The sequence below is a fragment of the Salmo salar genome, chromosome 02 (assembly GCF_965601325.2).
Source record: "Salmo salar chromosome 02, fSalSal1, whole genome shotgun sequence".
NCBI lineage: Eukaryota > Metazoa > Chordata > Actinopteri > Salmoniformes > Salmonidae > Salmo > Salmo salar.
The window spans coordinates 86,630,352-86,649,151 of record NC_138292.1 but is presented as its reverse complement, the minus strand read 5'-3'; the positions used below and the strand labels follow the sequence as shown (position 1 = coordinate 86,649,151).

The 18,800-nt window shown below is 41.0% G+C and overlaps 1 protein-coding gene across 1 annotated transcript; it reads left to right on the top strand.

The window, feature by feature from the left end:
- The first annotated feature begins 375 nt into the window (after window positions 1–375).
- Window positions 376–17,616, top strand: LOC106595752 (uncharacterized). The gene is made up of 5 exons (XM_045713449.2): window positions 376–1,005; window positions 1,509–1,547; window positions 5,563–6,515; window positions 11,494–11,839; window positions 15,397–17,616. Exons 1-5 carry the CDS (start codon window positions 609–611, stop codon window positions 16,272–16,274), a joined length of 2,613 nt encoding a protein of 870 aa, XP_045569405.2. The 5' UTR covers window positions 376–608; the 3' UTR covers window positions 16,275–17,616.
- Window positions 17,617–18,800: the final 1,184 nt, after the last annotated feature.

The window sequence follows — 18,800 nt, the reverse complement described above, 5'->3', positions numbered from 1 at the left end:
CGATTACTTCATATATAATATATATAATATACATATATAAAATTATGCTTATAAATTAAGGTCCGTAACAACAAAAGCTGCAGATGAAAACCTGAGAGTTTCACTGGAACTCGTAGTACAGAGTAGATCAATATGACATTGCGACATATTGCATTGTAGGTAGTTTAGAAGATATCCGGAAATAAGTGAATAAATATGTAATAACGCAAAAACATAACTGTTTGTAAAAACTCAAGCTTCCTAACCTTCAACGTGTTATCAGAAAATAAAATATAAATTTTACTCAACTGCGTTACCCACTCCGGTCAACAAAAAGCAATGTGGGACTTTAAGACGATGCTGTTAGTGTGACGTATAATGTAGTGGACGGGACGCTTCTTTCAACAGCAACAACAGTTAGTCAGCCACCTCGGTAGCTTGCTAGCCAAAATAGCTTAACCAATAAAGCTCTTTAGACGCTTTCGTGTATATTAGCCACTGTGTTTTAAACCCACTTCTGTCGTCCAGTGAGTTATCCGATTAAATTTCATATTTACATTGTTGTTGTTATTAGTCAGCTAACGGGCTGGTTAAGTTAGCATTAGCCTAGCTAACTAACATCTCCGACAATGAGTTCACCAAACTACTCTCCTCCTGCTAAAGAAGAGGAGATCTACTGGACGGAGAAAGAACCTCTCGTGAAAGAGGAGGAGGAGGAGGAGGCTGTTACAGTGAAAGAAGAAGAGAAAGACGTTTCAGTGAAAGAAGAGGAAGACGCGTTCAGAGGGAAAGAGGAGGAGGATGTTACAGTAAAAGAAGAAGAGAAAGAGAAAGAGGAGGATGCTGTTTTTGGAGTGAAAGAGGAGGAGGGGGAGATGACTGTTACATCGAAGAAGGAGGAGGAAGAAGAGGAGGAAACTGGATATCTGGGCCCCGTTTCCCAAAGTTATCTTAAGGCATCCAATGGTTCTAATGATGAACTTAGCCGTAAGATGGTTTTGGGAAACCGGGCGCTGATTAATACTAGTAAGTACTGCCTTAAAAACAGAGGCACAAACTCTGCAGTTGTTGAACTGATGTGTGGTTTTAAAAGGAAAATCTGCAGTTGCTTTTAAATTATTTATATATAGTCATTGATTCTTGAAGATTATAAACTGTGTGGTTCCAGCCCTGAATGCTGATTGACAGACAGCCGTGGTATATCAGACCGTATACCACGGGTATGACGAAACATTTTATTTTTACGTTTGTAACCAGTTTATAATAGCAATAAGGCACGTCAAGGGTTTGTGGTATATGTAAACCAACACTGTATAGCATCAAAACATGGTTAAAACTAGAATGTTGATATCGTGCATGGTCAGTCCTTGCATCCATAGGTCTGTCTATGAATTTGAGAGTAGTTACATTTCTCCAGCCCCATCATCATCTTATTACCAAAACAGTAGCAGAATGATATCTTTGTTATTGTTTGAACTGCAGATTGGTTGGTTGGTTGATTGATTGTGGCTTTATTTTTACTTCTACAGGATCAATGTCCCGAAATCTGGACAGTTGCTGCTCTGAAGGTAAATAATGTACTTCTATTCAGTAATCTTGCTCTGATTTGTCATCCTGAGGGTCCCAGAGATAAAATGTAGTAGTAGATTTATATCCAAACACGATGTTTTGCATGAATTCCCGACTCTTTCAACTTGCAACAAAACTATTTATGAAATCTAATCTGCAAAACGTTGTTTAACCCGGTCAAGTTCGGTTTCTGTGCAATCCCCAGACACTCTAGAAGACAACCAAACTTGTTTCATCATTCTACATTACATATTGGCTACGCAACACGTCAATTATACCATGGAGGTCAGCCATCATTAAGCACCAATGAGACGAGCTGTGTTCACTTGATTGACAGTGTCTTGGTCCAATGACCACCTATCGTTTTGAAATATAACTAGCTAGATAGCCAATGAGCTGGGCTTTCCAGCAGTATGTGAATGCCCTTTATAACGACAAACAGCCATCTTGCTAGAGCTGTGTGCAACAGTGTTCATTCTCAGGTTAAAGGAAACAGGTAGTTTACGTTACGCAGAGGTTCGTTCTATATATTCCAACAATATTCCTGAATTTAAACAGTTTTGTAAAGAGGAATGGTCCAAAATTCGTCCTGACCGTTGTGCATGTTTGATCTACAACTACAGAAAACGTTTGGTTGAGGTTATTGCTGCCAAAGGAGGTTCAACCAGTTATTAAATCCAAGGGTTCACATACTTTTCCCACCATGCACTGTGAATGTTTACATGGTGTGTTCAATGAAGACATGGACACTTATAATTGTTTGTGTGTTATCAGTTTAAGCAGACTGTTTGTCTATTGTTGTGACTTAGATGAAGATCAGATCAAATTCTATGACCAATTTAAGCAGAAATCCAGGTAATTCCAAAGGGTTCACATACTTTTTCTTGCCACTGTATGTATATGTGTGTATATATGCTCAAAAAAATAAAGGGAACACTTAAACAACACAATGTAACTCCAAGTCAATCACACTTCTGTGAAATCAAACTGTCCACTTAGGAAGCAACACTGATTGACAATACATTTCACATGCTGTTGTGCAAATGGAATAGACAACAGGTGGAAATTATAGGCAATTAGCAAGACACCCCCAATAAAGGAGTGGTTCTGCAGGTGGTGACCACAGACCACTTCTCAGTTCCTATGCTTCCTGGCTGATGTTTTGGTCACTTTTGAATGCTGGCGGTGCTTTCACTCTAGTGGTAGCATGAGACGGAGTCTACAACCCACACAAGTGGCTCAGGTAGTGCAGCTCATCCAGGATGGCACATCAATGCGAGCTGTTGCAAGAAGGTTTGCTGTGTCTGTCAGCGTAGTGTCCAGAGCATGGAGGCGCTACCAGGAGACAGGCCAGTACATCAGGAGACGTGGAGGAGGCCGTAGGAGGGCAACAACCCAGCAGCAGGACCGCTACCTCCGCCTTTGTGCAAGGAGGAGCAGGAGGAGCACTGCCAGAGCCCTGCAAAATGACCTCCAGCAGGCCACAAATGTGCATGTGTCTGCTCAAACGGTCAGAAACAGACTCCATGAGGGTGGTATGAGGGCCCGACGTCCACAGGTGGGGGTTGTGCTTACAGCCCAACACCGTGCAGGACGTTTGGCATTTGCCAGAGAACACCAAGATTGGCAAATTCGCCACTGTGCTCTTCACAGATGAAAGCAGGTTCACACTGAGCACATGTGACAGACGTGACAGAGTCTGGAGACGCCGTGGAGAACGTTCTGCTGCCTGCAACATCCTCCAGCATGACCGGTTTGGCGGTGGGTCAGTCATGGTGTGGGGTGGCATTTCTTTGGAGGGCCGCACAGCCCTCCATGTGCTCGCCAGAGGTAGCCTGACTGCCATTAGGTACCGAGATGAGATCCTCAGACCCCTTGTGAGACCATATGCTGGTGCGGTTGGCCCTGGGTTCCTCCTAATGCAAGACAATGCTAGACCTCATGTGGCTGGAGTGTGTCAGCAGTTCCTGCAAGAGGAAGACATTGATGCTATGGACTGGCCCGCCTGTTCCCCAGACCTGAATCCAATTGAGCACATCTTGGACATCATGTCTCGCTCCATCCACCAACGCCACGTTGCACCACAGACTGTCCAGGAGTTGGCGGATGCTTTAGTCCTGGTCTGGGAGGAGATCCCTCAGGAGACCATCCGCCACCTCATCAGGAGCATGCCCAGGCGTTGTAGGGAGGTCATACAGGCACGTGGAGGCCACACACACTACTGAGCCTCATTTTGACTTGTTTTAAGGACATTACATCAAAGTTGGATCAGCCTGTAGTGTGGTTTTCCACTTTAATTTTGAGTGTGACTCCAAATCCAGACCTCCATGGGTTGATAAATTGGATTTCCATTGATTATTTTTGTGTGATTTTGTTGTCAGCACATTCAACTATGTAAAGAAAAAAGTATTTAATAAGATTATTTCATTCATTCAGATCTAGGATGTGTTATTTTAGTGTTCCCTTTATTTTTTTGAGTAGTGTATATAAAACTTTTGACTGGTAGTGTGTGTGTGTATATAAGTTTTAGACTTACCATATCAGTGTGTAGCCCAAACTGTTTGGAGGCTACAGACGTTTACTTGAGAAGACAGATTTTCGGGACAAACACTGCTAGTCTGACAAACACCATTGTAGCTCTGCCACCTTTTCGCCACTAATGCAGTTATTAGTTCTAAATAAAAATGTTTTTTTGTTTTTTTTGCGGTTGTCATAGGCAACCGTTGTTGTTTTGATTATTACTTGAACAGTCGCTAAGATAACATATGGTTGTGATATTTGCATAATACTTATTTTTGATGCGGCCCTGATTAACACCAGTAAGTACTTTCTTAAAAAGCAGGCATAAACTCTGCAGTTGTTGAACTGATGTGTGGTGTTAAAAGGGAAATCTGCAGTTGCTTGTAAATTATTTATATTAGCTTGAATGCTAACGCTCATTGATAGGCTGGTTGCAAAGCTAGCCAAAGACTTAAAGTAGTTAAAGCTAGCCAAAGAGCATTTTACTGGCTGAAGTTAAAGTATTTTTTAAAGTATAAACCAGTTGATTTGTGACAATGACATAAACATTATACATTCTAACGAGCCTTACAATTATAATCCAAAAGTTAAATGTACTCATAAGCAACCTGGAAATGGAGGCTATTTTTGCTGGCAGCCTACGATCTTGAGCTGATAATGTGTAGTAATATTCAGAATACATTGTGAAAAACTAAAATCTTTGTTCACCATTTTTGCTCCATGCAGATATACTACATCCATAACTAGTGGTTTCCTCATTACCAGATATACTACATCCATAACTAGTGGTTTCCTCATTACCAGATATACTACATCCATAACTAGTGGTTTCCTCATTACCAGATATACTACATCCATAACTAGTGGTTTCCTCATTAGCAGTTATAGTACATCCATAACTAGTGGTTTCCTCATTACCACATATACTACATCCATAACTAGTGGTTTCTTCATTACCAGATATACTACATCCATAACTAGTGGTTTCCTCATTACCAGATATACTACGTCCATAACTAGCGGTTTCCTCATTACCAGATATACTACATCCATAACTAGTGGTTTCCTCATTACCAGATATACTACATCTATAACTAGCGGTTTCCTCATTAGCAGGGAGGAGTTTCTACAACCAGATTGCATACGCATCGCTCTCTTGTGGCAATGTTTGCAAACACAGAAAGGGCCCTATATTGGAAACCGAAAGTTATCTGGCACACTGCTTAGGGTTTCAGGAACTTTAACTTATTTCTAACCTAGAATCATACATCCTAATTACTACTAATGTGAAAAGAATAAGACAAAATATGGCTGTTTTTGATCACTTGACTGTCTTAAGACAATAGTCAATTAAGTTTGTAAAAGCATTTAAACATTCATTAAGGATGTAAATTGTTGTACAACATCATGGGGATCACCCTTTAGCTGAAAGATACAGTGGATTTCTGCTGTTATGGGCCTTTAACCATCTGTCTGACTTTGTTGTTCACACAGGAGAGAGACGGGACTATCGTGGATCCTCTGGGGAGCCTCAACAACATCATGAAGCTGACGAGGCAGAGAAGAGTCTCTCCACATCAGAACACCTCAAGAAACACCTGCGGAAACCCACAGGGAAGAAATCTCACCACTGCTCTGACTGTGGGAAGAGTTATTTAAGATCAGATTCACTAAAAATACACCAGAGAATACAAACTGGAGAGAAATCTTACAGCTGTGATCAGTGTGGGAAGAGTTTTACTTCATCTAGCCATCTGACTATACACCAGAGAACACACACAGGAGAGAAACATTATAGCTGTGATCATTGTGGGAAGAGTTTTGTTACATCTAGCCGTCTGACCATACACCAGAGAACACACACAGGAGAGAGACCTTACCAGTGCTCTGACTGTGGAAAGAGTTTTGTTATCTCAGGAAATTTAACATCACACCAGAGAACACACACAGGAGAGAAGCCTTATAGCTGTAATCAATGTGGGAAGAATTTTTCTCACTCAGGCAACCTGATAGCACACCTGAAAATACACACTGGAGAGAAACCTCATTGCTGCGCTGACTGTGGGAAGAGATTCATCTTTTTAGCAGATCTTAAAATACATCAGAGAATCCATACAGGAGAAAAACCTTACCACTGCTCTAACTGTGGAAAGAGTTTTGTTTCCTCAAGACATTTAAAATCACACCAGAGAACACACACAGGAGAGAAGCCTTATAGCTGTGATCAATGTGAGAAGAGTTTTGTTACATCTAGCAGCCTGAAAACACACCAGAGGACACACACAGGAGAGAAACCTTATAGCTGTGATCAATGTGGGAAGAGTTTTGTTACATCTAGCAGTCTTACTATGCACCAGCGGACACACACAGGAGAGAAACCTTATAGCTGTAGTCAATGTGACATGAGATACTCTGCAAAAAGATCTCTGATTAAACATCAGAAAATACATACATGAAGTTGTTTCATGATATCAATGAAATAATGTCACAATATAGGATGTTTTAACATTGTAGTAGGAGTATTTTAATTGATAATGTCACAATGTAGAACCTTAAACCATTGCCCTGTTCTATTGAGTTCAGTGTCATATGGATATTAGCCTCAGGGGAAAAATCCAGCCTCTGAATAGAAAGAGTACTTATTTAACCAAAAAAGTGTTGCGTTACACTTACCACGTTGGCGACCCACTTAAATCAAAATGCAACTCTTCAAAATGTAGCTTTTTGCTAGAAATTGTCCTCTAACCAGTGATGTACACATTATTCCCAGATTCTGTGTGGTGTTTGAGCTGTTCGTTTTTACAGGATTTGCAACCTCATCTCCCCCTCATGCGCAATTGATTTCAACGTGATATTGATATGAGTGATGACAAATAATTGTTGCGTTTCTCTTCGTCAAGCCCCCGACTCTACCAGCTTGATGTGGTCTCCCACAGCTCTGTTCTGTAATGGAAAGTCATGTTCTGTTGCCTTTCCATTACATTGCTTGACTGTCCCTGCAACACAGAAAGAAACCATTTAGTCATATTATACTGAACAAAAATATAAACGCAATATGTTTCATGAGCTGAAATTTGTTTACATCCCTGTTAGTTAGCATTTCTCATTTGCAAAGGTAATCAATCCACCTTACAGGTGTGGCATATCAAGAAGCTGATTAAACAGCATTATCATTACACAGGTGTACCTTGTGCTGGGGACAATAAAAGGCCACTCTAAAATCTGCAGTTTTGCCATACAACACAATGCCATAGATGTCTCATATTTTGGCATGGAATATCCACCAGAGCTGTTGTCAGAAAATTGAAAGTTAATTTCTCTACCAAAAGCCACATCCAACATTGTGTTAGAGAATTTGGCAGTAAGTCCAACCGGCCTTAGCCCACATGATGACGTTATGTGGTCGAGCAGTCTGTTGTTGTCAATGTTGTGAATTCCCAATGGTGTCGTTTGGGGTTATGGTATGGGCAGGCGTAAGCTACGAAGACAATTGCATTTTATTGATGGCAATTTGAACACCGTGACAAGATCCTGAGGCCCATTGTTGTGACATACGTCCGGCTCTATCACCTTATGTTTCAGCAGGGTACTGCACGGCCCCATGTCGCAAGGATCTGTACACAATTCCTGGAAGCTGAAAATGTCCCAGTTCTTCCATGGCCTGCATACTCACCAGACAAATTACCCATTAAGCAAGTTTGGGATGCTCTGGATCGATGTGTATGACGGCGTATTCCAGTTCCCGCCAATATCCAGCAACTTCGTCACAGCCATTGAAAAGCAGTGGGACAATATTCCACAGGCCACAATCAACAGCCTGATCCTTTCACAGCATTTTAAGGCTGCACTGAGACAATGACATATCAATGACCCAAGCCCTGTTCAGTTCATCTCTACCATTTTGTTGCTTAGTTGTCATAATGCGTCATCAAATGTACATTTTTATAAAAAAAATTATATTTTTTATTTCACCTTTATTTAACCAGGTAGGCTAGTTGAGAACAAGTTCTCATTTGCAACTGTGACCTGGCCAAGATAAAGCAAAGCAGTTCGACACCTACAACAACACAGAGTTACACATGGAATAAACAAACATACAATCAATAATACATTATCCCAGGGGTGTTGGACGACACAGTGTAAGTGACCTAATTTATGTCCCGTTAACTGCCCTGAATGCCTCTGCTGATGCTACAGCTACTGTATATAGTAATCATGTGCCTATGAACCAGAGATGCACTGTTAGCACTGAGGCGGTGTGCCCTAGGAGGAAGTCCACTGTGTGCAGCTCACCCTGCACTAACATAAATAACATGAGTATGTCTACTTTTCCTCAGCTTCACAATAAAGCAATGAAAACAAGCAAGCATCCCAGAAAAGTGCTAAAAATAGCCCACTTTAACATATGTTGCTTAAGAAACAAGGTTCATGAAGTCAATAATTTGCTTGTAACAAATGATGTGCATATTCTGACATTCTCTGAAACTCACTTAGATAATAGCTTTGATGTTACAATTGTAGCATTACATGGTTATAACATCTACAGAAAATACAGAAATATCAAAGGTGGAGGTGTTTCCGTTTATATTCAGAACCACATTCCTGTAAAGCTTAGAGAGGATCTCAAGTTAAATACTGTTGAAGTAATATGGCTACAGGTTCATTTGCCTCGCCTAAAGCCCATTCTGGTGGGAAGCTGCTATAGACCACCAAGTGCTAACACAGTCAGTATCTGGATAACATGTGTGAAATTATTGATAATGTATGTGATGTCAACAGAGAGGTATATTTTCTGGGTGATTTAAATATTGACTGGCTTTCATCAAGCTGACCACTCAAGAAAAAACTTCAAACTGTAACTAGTGCCTGCAACCTGGTTCAGATTATCAGTCAACCTACCATGGTAGTAACAAACAGCATAGGAATTAAATCATCAACATGTGTTGATCATATCTTTACTTATGCTGCAGAAAATAGTTTGAAAGCAGTATAGAAATCCATTGGATGTAGTGATCACTATATAGTAGCCATATCGAGACAAACCCAAGTTCCAAAGGCTGGGCCTGATGTTCTGTAAAAGAGGTCATACAATAAGTTGTAGTGATTCCTATGTTGTTGATGTAAAGAATATTTGTTGGTCCGTGGTGTGTAATGAGGAGCGACCAGACGCAGCACTTGACACATTTATGAAATTGCTTATTCCAGTTACTAATAAGCATGCACCCATTAAGAAAAGGACTGTAAAAACTGTTAAATTCCCTTGGATTGATGAGGAATTGAAAGAGTGTATGGTTGAGAGGGATGAGGCAACAGGAATGGAAAATAGGTCTGGCTGCACAACCGATTGGCAAACGTACTTCAAACTGAGAAATCATGTCACTAAACTGAATAAAAAGGAGAAGAAACTATACAATGAAACAAAGATAAATGACATAAAGAATGATAGTAAAAAGCTTTGGAGCACCTTAAATGAAATGTTGGGCAAAAAGGCAAACTCAGCACCATTGTTTATTGAATCAGATTGAATCTCAATAAATCACAAAACCCACTGATATTACCAAGTACTTTAATGATTTTTCCATTGGAAAGATTTCAGAGAGAAGAGAAGCAAACTTAGGGATGGCGTACACATCCGAGGAAAAAACAATGACAAATAAAATCTGAAATATTTACTAAACAAACATAAGATAGAAAACAAAAAGAATGACAAACTAAACAACTAAAAAGCACCCTGAGGAAAATCAAGGTTCTCTGGCAGACTATTCCAGAAGCTGGAGGCATAGTAACTAAAGGCTGCCTCTCCATGCCTCTTGGTCCCCCTCAGGTTCTCTGACAGGCTATTCCAGAAGCTGGAGGCATAGTAACTAAAGGCTGCCTCTCCATGCCTCTTGGTCCCCCTCAGGTTATCTGGCAGGCTATTCCAGAGGCTGGGGGTATAGTAACTAAAGGCTGCCTCTCCATGCCTCTTGGTCCCCCTCAGGTTATCTGGCAGGCTATTCCAGAGGCTGGGGGTATAGTAACTAAAGGCTGCCTCTCCATGCCTCTTGGTCCTAGGCTTTGGGATAGTTAAAAGGCCAGAGGACCTGAGGGACCTACTGGGTACATAACTTAAAAACATGTCTGACATGTATTGCGGTGCACAATCATGGATTGATTTAAAAACCAATAGGATGATTTTTAAATGAATTCTAAAACTGACAGGCAGCCAGTGCAGAGACCATAAAACCAGTGTAATGTGTGCTCTCCGTCTGGTCTTGGTCAGTACCCCTGCTGCAGTATTCTGTATGTTTTGCAGTTGACCAATGACTTTCTTGGGTAGTCCAGAATAGAAGAGCATTACAGTAGCTTGCTTGTAATTAAAGCATGGATGAGTCTCTCTGTATCAGCCTGAGATAGAAATGATCACACCTTGGCAATGTTCCTCATGTGGTAAAAAGCTATTTTGGTCACATTCCTAATGTGTGAATCGAAATTTAGTTCAGAAACTAAAATAACACCTAGGTTTTTTACCTGGTGTTTTATGTTTATTGCCTGTGAATTAAAATGTGCGGCCAGATTCTCTCTCTGTGCTTTGGTTCCAACAATAATTACCTCGTTCTTGTCTTGATTTAGCTGGAGGAAGTTGGGACTCATCCAAGTATTTAAATCACTAATACAGTCTAATAATTTATCTGTGGAGCTAAAATCCTCTGGTGACACAGAAATGTAAAGTTGTGTATCTTCTGAGTAGCAGTGAAAATATATGCTGTGCAATCTGATAACGCTACCAATGAGTAACTCACTACCTGTCAAAAGTTTTAGAACACATACTCATTCAAGGTTATTTTTTATTTTTTTGAAACTATTTTCTACATTGTAGAATAACAGTGAAGAAATCAAAGGGCCCCAGGATCAATGGAAGCAAAATAGCCCCATAACATCAAATATCCTGCATCGATTTACAGCAGGTACGGGGTTCTTTTGTGCTCATGCGTTCTCATTTAGACTCTAAACCCACCAAGGAGCTCTATTTTCATCTTTCACTTAGCAACAGATGTAAAGTTTGTTTTAAATTCTCACTCATAAAAAATCTGAACTAATCAATCAACACATGCTTTTATTTGTAAAAGTGTTATTAATCTATATATATAATATTATTTAATAGACAAAAATTAAACATTCCCTCAACTGCGTTGACTCCCTCCAGACAGCAGATGGCGATATGTGTCTTTCAGGCGATGTTTCTAGTGTGACGTATAATCTAGTGGACGGTACGCTTCTTCAACAACTGCAGCCACCTCGGTAGCTAACATTGTCGAAATATATACACTCTTTAGACAATTTCGTGGTTTATTTGCCACTATGGTTTAAACGCACTTTTGTGGAAACAAATAGTTACCCCATTTAATTTTATATTAACGTTGTTGTCAGTCAGCATTAGCCTAGCTAGCTAACATCCCGACCATGAGTTTACTAAGCCACTCTCCCCCTGCTAAAGAAGAGGTCTTCTGGACGGAGAAAGGAACTATAGTGAAAGAGGAGAAGGAAGAGGAGGCTGTTACCGTCAAAAAAGAAGTTAAAGGTGAGGCTGTTACGGTGAAAGAAGAGGAAGACGCGTTCAATTTGAAAGAGGAGGCTGTTTCAGTGAAAGAAGATGAAGACGTTTTCAGAGTGAAAGAGGATGATGTTGCTGTCACAGTGAAAGAAGAGGAAGACGTTTTTGGCGTGAAGGGGATAACTGTCACATTGGAGGAGGAAGAAGCAGAAAATACTGGAGATCTGATTAACTCCAGTAAGTACTATCTTAAACAAGGACACAAATTCTGCAGTTGTTGAACTAATGTGTGATTTTTAAAAGGGCACTACACTTGGATATGTTTTTCTGTACTGTAGGAATTGATAAAGACATCCTCTTATTCCTCTGGGAAGATATGTCATCAGCTAGCTCTCGAGAACTCTAGGAGGCATTCTGCATTCTCCCTACAGATTTCAGCCATTAGTTTGCATGTACTATGTTACGTCTAGTCTATGAGACCAGGCTGTGTGTGTTTAGAAAGTCAATCATTGCTTGCGATACGGCTTTTGAAGCAGCGTGAAAGAATCCTTCAAATTAAAAATATACACTTACTGTAGCAGTTACAGAGCCATACAGCTATGGAGCCTCCATCCTACTAAACTAGTCTTCCGCTAGACACCCTGACTTAGGCTTACACACAGGAGCTAGATAGTTAATTAGCACAGGTATGTCGCCTCTTGTCTTCCATCGGGGTTCTGTAAACACGTGCTGTAACATGACCCTGTGGGAACACTAACCTTATAAAGGTGTGTATCTTTTTAACCTTTTTTAAAAATGATTATTATTTCTTGCTTATATGAAAGATAAGGTCCTTATGCTTCCAGAACAGTACTCCCAGGGGGACTTTCCTTGGCTCATCGCGTTCCAGCAACTCCTTGTGGCGGTCCGGGCACCTGCAAGCTGACTTTGGTCATCACATTGGTGCTGCCTTCCAGGTTAAGCGAACATGGTGTTCAGAAGTTTCGGAGAATGCTTGTCTAGTCCTTCGCCTCTCCCTAGCCCTTTGGGGAGTTGCAGCGATGAGACGATTGTAACTACCAATTGGATATCACAAAAAAAATCAAGAAATAAAATAACCCCCCCCCCCGCGCCACAGACTCACTGAGCCATCCATCCACACAGAGAGCCATCCTTCCACACAGAGAGCCATCCATCCACACAGAGAGCCATCCATCCACACAGTGAGCCACATATACCATCCACTGAGCCATCCATCCACACAGAGAGCCACATATACCATCCAATGAGCCATCCATCCACACAGAGCGCCACAGACGCAACGAGACACCATCCAACAAGCCATCCATCCACACAGAGATCCATCCATCCACACAGAGAGCCATCCAGCCACACAGAGAGCCACATATACAATCCACTGAGCCATCCATCCACACAGAGAGCTACATATACCATCCACTGAGCCATCCATCCACACAGAGAGCCACATATACCATCCAATGAGCCATCCATCCACACGAGCGCCACAGCGCACGGCCCTCCAACAAGCCATCCATCCACACAGAGATCCATCCATCCACACAGAGAGCCATCCATCCACACAGAGAGCCATCCATCCACACAGAGAGCCATCCATTCACACAGAGAGCCATCCATCTACACAGAGAGACATCCATCCACACAGAGCACCACAGACACCATCCAATAAGCCATCTATCCACACAGATAGCCATCCATCCACACAGATAGCCATCCATCCACACAGAGAGCCCAAGTGCAGACAGCCTGTGGCTCCCAAAACATAAGTAATGTGGAAAAGTTCCAGAAAAAACATTCCCATTGTTAAAATCCACAATCTAAAGAGAACCTGGCTCAATAAAAACAAAATGTTTTCTGAACACTTCTAAATGAATCCTGATAATGCCATAATTACGAAATCATTGATGACTGAGAATCTTAGAGGCTACTACAAAACATGTATTATGTTCTTCCATGTCATTGGTAATGGTGACCCAATGGAGACTATATTAGCATGTGTTGTTGTAGCTTCTGTACGTTTCTCACTAATCATTATTCATTATTCATTCATGTTTTTTTTTCTTAATCATGGTATATCAGGAATAATTTACAAGTGTTCAGATTTTTTTTAAATTCTTAATTGAATAGAAAATGGCACAAGATATTATTCACCATTCACTTCTGGTTGGAAAAAACTCAGAACACAACCTCGCAAAAAAACTGCAAATTCATCCAAGGAGTTTGTAGAGTTACAAGCTTGATGAGGTCATTGCATGCAAGGAATATGGAACCAAATACTACAGTTTTGACTACTTTAATACACTTTGAGAGGTTCATTTAGAGGTTCACATACTTTTCCCCACAAGGAAATTGAATGTTGGCTCAATTTGCTCAATACAGATATTAAGTGGTTTTTGTGTTATTAAAAAAAGAAAATCTGGTGCACTTGATCTATTATTAGGACTTGAATGAAGATCTGATCACATTTTTAGGTCAATTTCATGTAGAAATACAGAAAATGCAAAACGCAGGTGTCTCCAACCCTGTTTCCTGGAGCGCTAACCGACTGTAGGGTTTTTCCGCTCCGACCCCCATTTTGAACTAACCTGGTTTATCTTCACAACCAGCTGATAATTAGAATCAGATATTCTAGATTAGAGGTTGGACACGTATTCCTGCCCTATCAAGCAAAAAAAGGCAGTAACTGCTCATTTGGTAGAAAATTAGTTAATGTTATTTTTGCTACATTTTTAGCTACGTTAAATACATGCTTAATCATGTGGACATATCTCTATTGTATTGTGTTTTGGAGAAAATGGGGACCATGTTAGCAGTAACTGCATAAAGTTCCTGTGAAACCAAGGTAAATAAAAGCAATTTTTCTCAGTTCCACGCTATGAGCAGTTACTGCCTTTTTGCTTGGTAGGGTAGTATAGGAACAGGGTTAACAAACTTTCTCTCAGCACTGGATGCCTATAGAAGGTTCTAGAAGGTTTTACAGAAAGTCAACACCCTAACATACATTGTATTCAGAAAGTCTGGAAGGTTCTTCCATCTCCACAGAGGAACTCTGGAGCTCTGTCAGAGTGACCATTGGGTTCTTGGTCACTTCCCCGACCAATGCACTTCTCCCCCCGATTGCTCAGTTTGACCGGGCAGGCCAGCTCTCGGAAGAGTCTTGGTGGTTCAAAACTTCTTCCATTTAAGAATGATGGAGACCACTGTGTTCTTGGGGGACCTTCAATGCTGCAGACATTTTTTTGGTACCCTTCCCAGGATCACAATCCTTCAACCTCATGGCTTGATTTTTGCTCTGACATGCACTGTCAACTGTGGGACCTTGTATAGACAGGTGTGTGCCTTTCCAAATCATGTCCAATCAATTGAATTGACCACAGGTGGACTCCAATGAAGTGGTAGAAACATATCAATGATGATCAATGGAAACAGGATGCACCGGAGCTCAATTTCGAGTCTCATGTCAAAGGGTCTGAATACTTCTGTAAATAAGATATTGTTTATTTTTTATAAATTTGCAGAAATGTCTAAAAACCTGTTTTCACTTTGTTATTATGGGGTATTGTGTGCTGATAAGGTGAAAAAAATATTTTAATACATTTTAGAATAAGGCTGTAACGTAACAAAATGTGGAAAAAGGGAAGGGGTCTGAATACTTTCAAAATGCACTGTATAAAGAACAGTAAAACTGTATCTTTATCCATCTTTCAATAGACTCCTATCACCTGTTCTAATCACTATCTCTCTGTTTAACTAAATACTATGTTTGTCTTTGGCAGGAGAGAGACCAGACTCTCACTCTGACAGACGGAAGCGTCCTTCAGGGGAACACGACCCTGAGACGTCCAATCCAGTGAGACAACACCACTGCTCCCAGTGTAATAAGAGTTTTAAGTGGTTATGGAAGCTGAAAGAGCATGATAGAACACACACAGGAGAAAAGCCCTTCCAATGCTTCCAGTGTGGAAAAAGTTATACCCAATTAGTGAGCCTGAAAAGGCATAAAGGAATACACTCAGGAGAAAAGGCTTATCACTGCTCTCAGTGTGGAAAGAGTTTTACCCAGTTAGGGAACCTGAACAAACATAAGAGAATACACTCTGGAGAGAAGCCTTACCCTTGTTCCCATTGTGGAAAGAACTTTAGGTTGTCAGATAATCGGAAGGAGCATGAGAGGACACACACAGGAGACATACCTTACCATTGCTCCATCTGTAGAAAGGGTTTTACCAAGTTAAGGAACCTAAAAGAGCATGAGAGGAAACACACAGGAGAAAAGCCTTTCCGATGCTCCCAGTGTGGAAAGAGTTTTTCCCATTTAGGGAACCTGAACAAACATAAGAGAATACACTCTGGAGATAAGCCTTACCACTGTTCCCATTGTGGAAAGAATTTCAGGTTGTCGGATAACTTAAAGGAGCATGAGAGGACACACACAGGGGAGAAAACTTGCCATTGCTCCCAGTGTGGAAAGAGTTTTTCTAATTTAGGGAACCTGAACAAACATAAGAGAATACACTCTGGAGAGAAGCCTTACCATTGTTCCCAGTGTGGAAAGAGTTTTACCCAGTTAGGGAGCCTGAAAAGGCATGAGAACATACACACACAGGGGAAGATAAGCTCACAGTTTGGAAAGCGTTTTAGTGAGGGAACCTAATTGTGGAAAGACATTTTCCCAGACAAAGGACCTGAAATCATATGATAGAATAGACAGGCTGTGTTCTGATGAGTCACTGTGTTCTGATTGATGTTTGACTGTTGTTTTATGCTACATTAAATCATGTTGTTTATATGAAATCTTACTCAAAATTAGGCCCATTTTTTATTTATTTTTTCTCTAGAGACATGATCATGTCTAAAATCAGATTACAATTAAAACATTTCTCTTTTTTTATTATTATGGATTTGGACTGATTGAATTCATCTATAAAGATGTTCTTTATATGATTTTGATATTTTACAATATAAATTATTAAACGGATGAATAATGGGTCCCTAAGCAACCATTTTAAATGTAAACAGGTTCTCCAGCACAAAATGGGTATCGGCCAATTAAAATAGTTCATTTACTTGCATGTTCTGACTGACAAGTTGTGTTATACACCTTCCGGCCATCCATTCACCCACTCAGACGAGCTCATTTCTGTAAGTACAATGAAGGCAGTTGACAGAACACTAAATTGTACATGTTGTAACAATCTCATATTTTTTCCCCCTCAAAGCACATGGATGTGTCAAACAGAAACAATAACATGGGATTTTGTCATACTGTATATGCAAAAACATGAAAATGTTGTCTAATGTTAGTAGTAGCTAGTAGTCTAGTCAAGGAAGCATCAATGCAATATTGGTACACAACATTATGTTACAGACCAATGAATTTGTAGGTTTAAAATATCCCTCTAGTAGCCAAAGTTTACCTATTTTAAAAAATGCCATTGGTTGGTCAACGTAAAGTCTAAAGTCTTTGATAGGCTGATGAAGAATTTGTTCAGGTGAGCATAGGGCGTCATAGCATCGTGTGCTAGGTTATCCAGTGGTACCAGCTACAATTTAGCTTTCTGTCAACTGCAAGTACATTTTTTTTTTAATTGTGCCGACGAACCTGTTTCAATTGTAATGGTTTCTTATGTTCGCAACTATGGACTCGGTGTATTTCTTGACTCTAACCTCATGAATTTAGTCTTTTGGTTTAATTTAATTAATTTGTGTACTAGGACTCTATTCAGTCTGTACAGCTGAAGTGTTACAGATTCCGCTATAGAAATGTAAAGGTCATTTCGGATTGAGCCGACATATGCAGGGTTTACCTTGAATGCAGTCTCCACTAAAGCGGTAACACTGCCTTTAAATTTCAATAACGCTGCAAAGCTGAACTTCCGCGATGCGAATTGAATAGAGCCCTCAGTCTTCAAGCTAAGAAAACACAGAGTGCAGATTGTATTTTTTTTTGCAACATGTTATCTGAATAAAAATGTAAATGAATATTTTTAACTGTGTTAGCCACTAGTGGACATTGATTATGTACATGTACATCTATGTACTTACAGAAATGAGCTCGTCTGAGTGGGTGATTGGATGGCTGGAAGGTAGATAACACAACATGTCAGTCAGAACATCACTAGAGGTCTCTTCTGAGTGGGTGATTGGATGGCTGGAAGGTAGATAACACAACATGTCAGTCAGAACATCACTAGAGGTCTTCTGAGTGGGTGAATGGATGGCTGGAAGGTAGACAACACAACATGTCAGTCAGAACATCACTAGAGGTCTTCTGAGTGGGTGAATGGATGGCTGGAAGGTAGATAACACAACATGTCAGTCAGAACATCACTAGAGGTTTTCTGAGTGGGTGAATGGATGGCTGGAAGGTAGATGACACACTGTCAGCCTGAAAACCAATCACTTAAAACAAAATGTTACCTTTATTTAACTAGGCAAGTCAGTTAAAAATAAATTCATATTTACAATGACGGCCTACTCCAGCCAAACCCGGACGACGCTGGGCCAATTGTGCGCCGCCCTGTGGGGCAGGTCTCCCAATCACGGCCGGATGTGAACCAGGTACTATAGTGACGCCTCACGCAGTGCCTTAGACCGCTGTGATCCGGCCTGGATTCAAACCAGGTACTATAGTGACGCCTCACGCTGTGCCTTAGACCGCTGCGATACGGCCTGGATTCAAACCAGGTACTATAGTGACGCCTCACGCAGTGCCTTAGACCGCTGCGATACGGCCTGGATTCAAACCAGGTACTATAGTGACGCCTCACGCAGTGCCTTAGACCGCTGCGATACGGCCTGGATTCAAACCAGGTACTATAGTGACGCCTCACGCAGTGCCTTAGACCGCTGCGATACGGCCTGGATTCAAACCAGGTACTATAGTGACGCCTCACGCAGTGCCTTAGACCGCTGCGATACGGCCTGGATTCAAACCAGGTACTATAGTGACGCCTCACGCAGTGCCTTAGACCGCTGTGATTCAGCCTGGATTTGAACCAGGGTCTGTAGTGCCTTAGACCGCTGTGATACAGCCTGGATTCGAAACAGGGTCTGTAGTGCCTTAGACCGCTGCGCCACTTGGGAGCCCACATCACCTCAGGATCGCACACTCTTCCTTCTCTCTTCTGTGGCAGTTGTAAAAGAAACACAGACGGACAACTAGATGCACAATGGATTA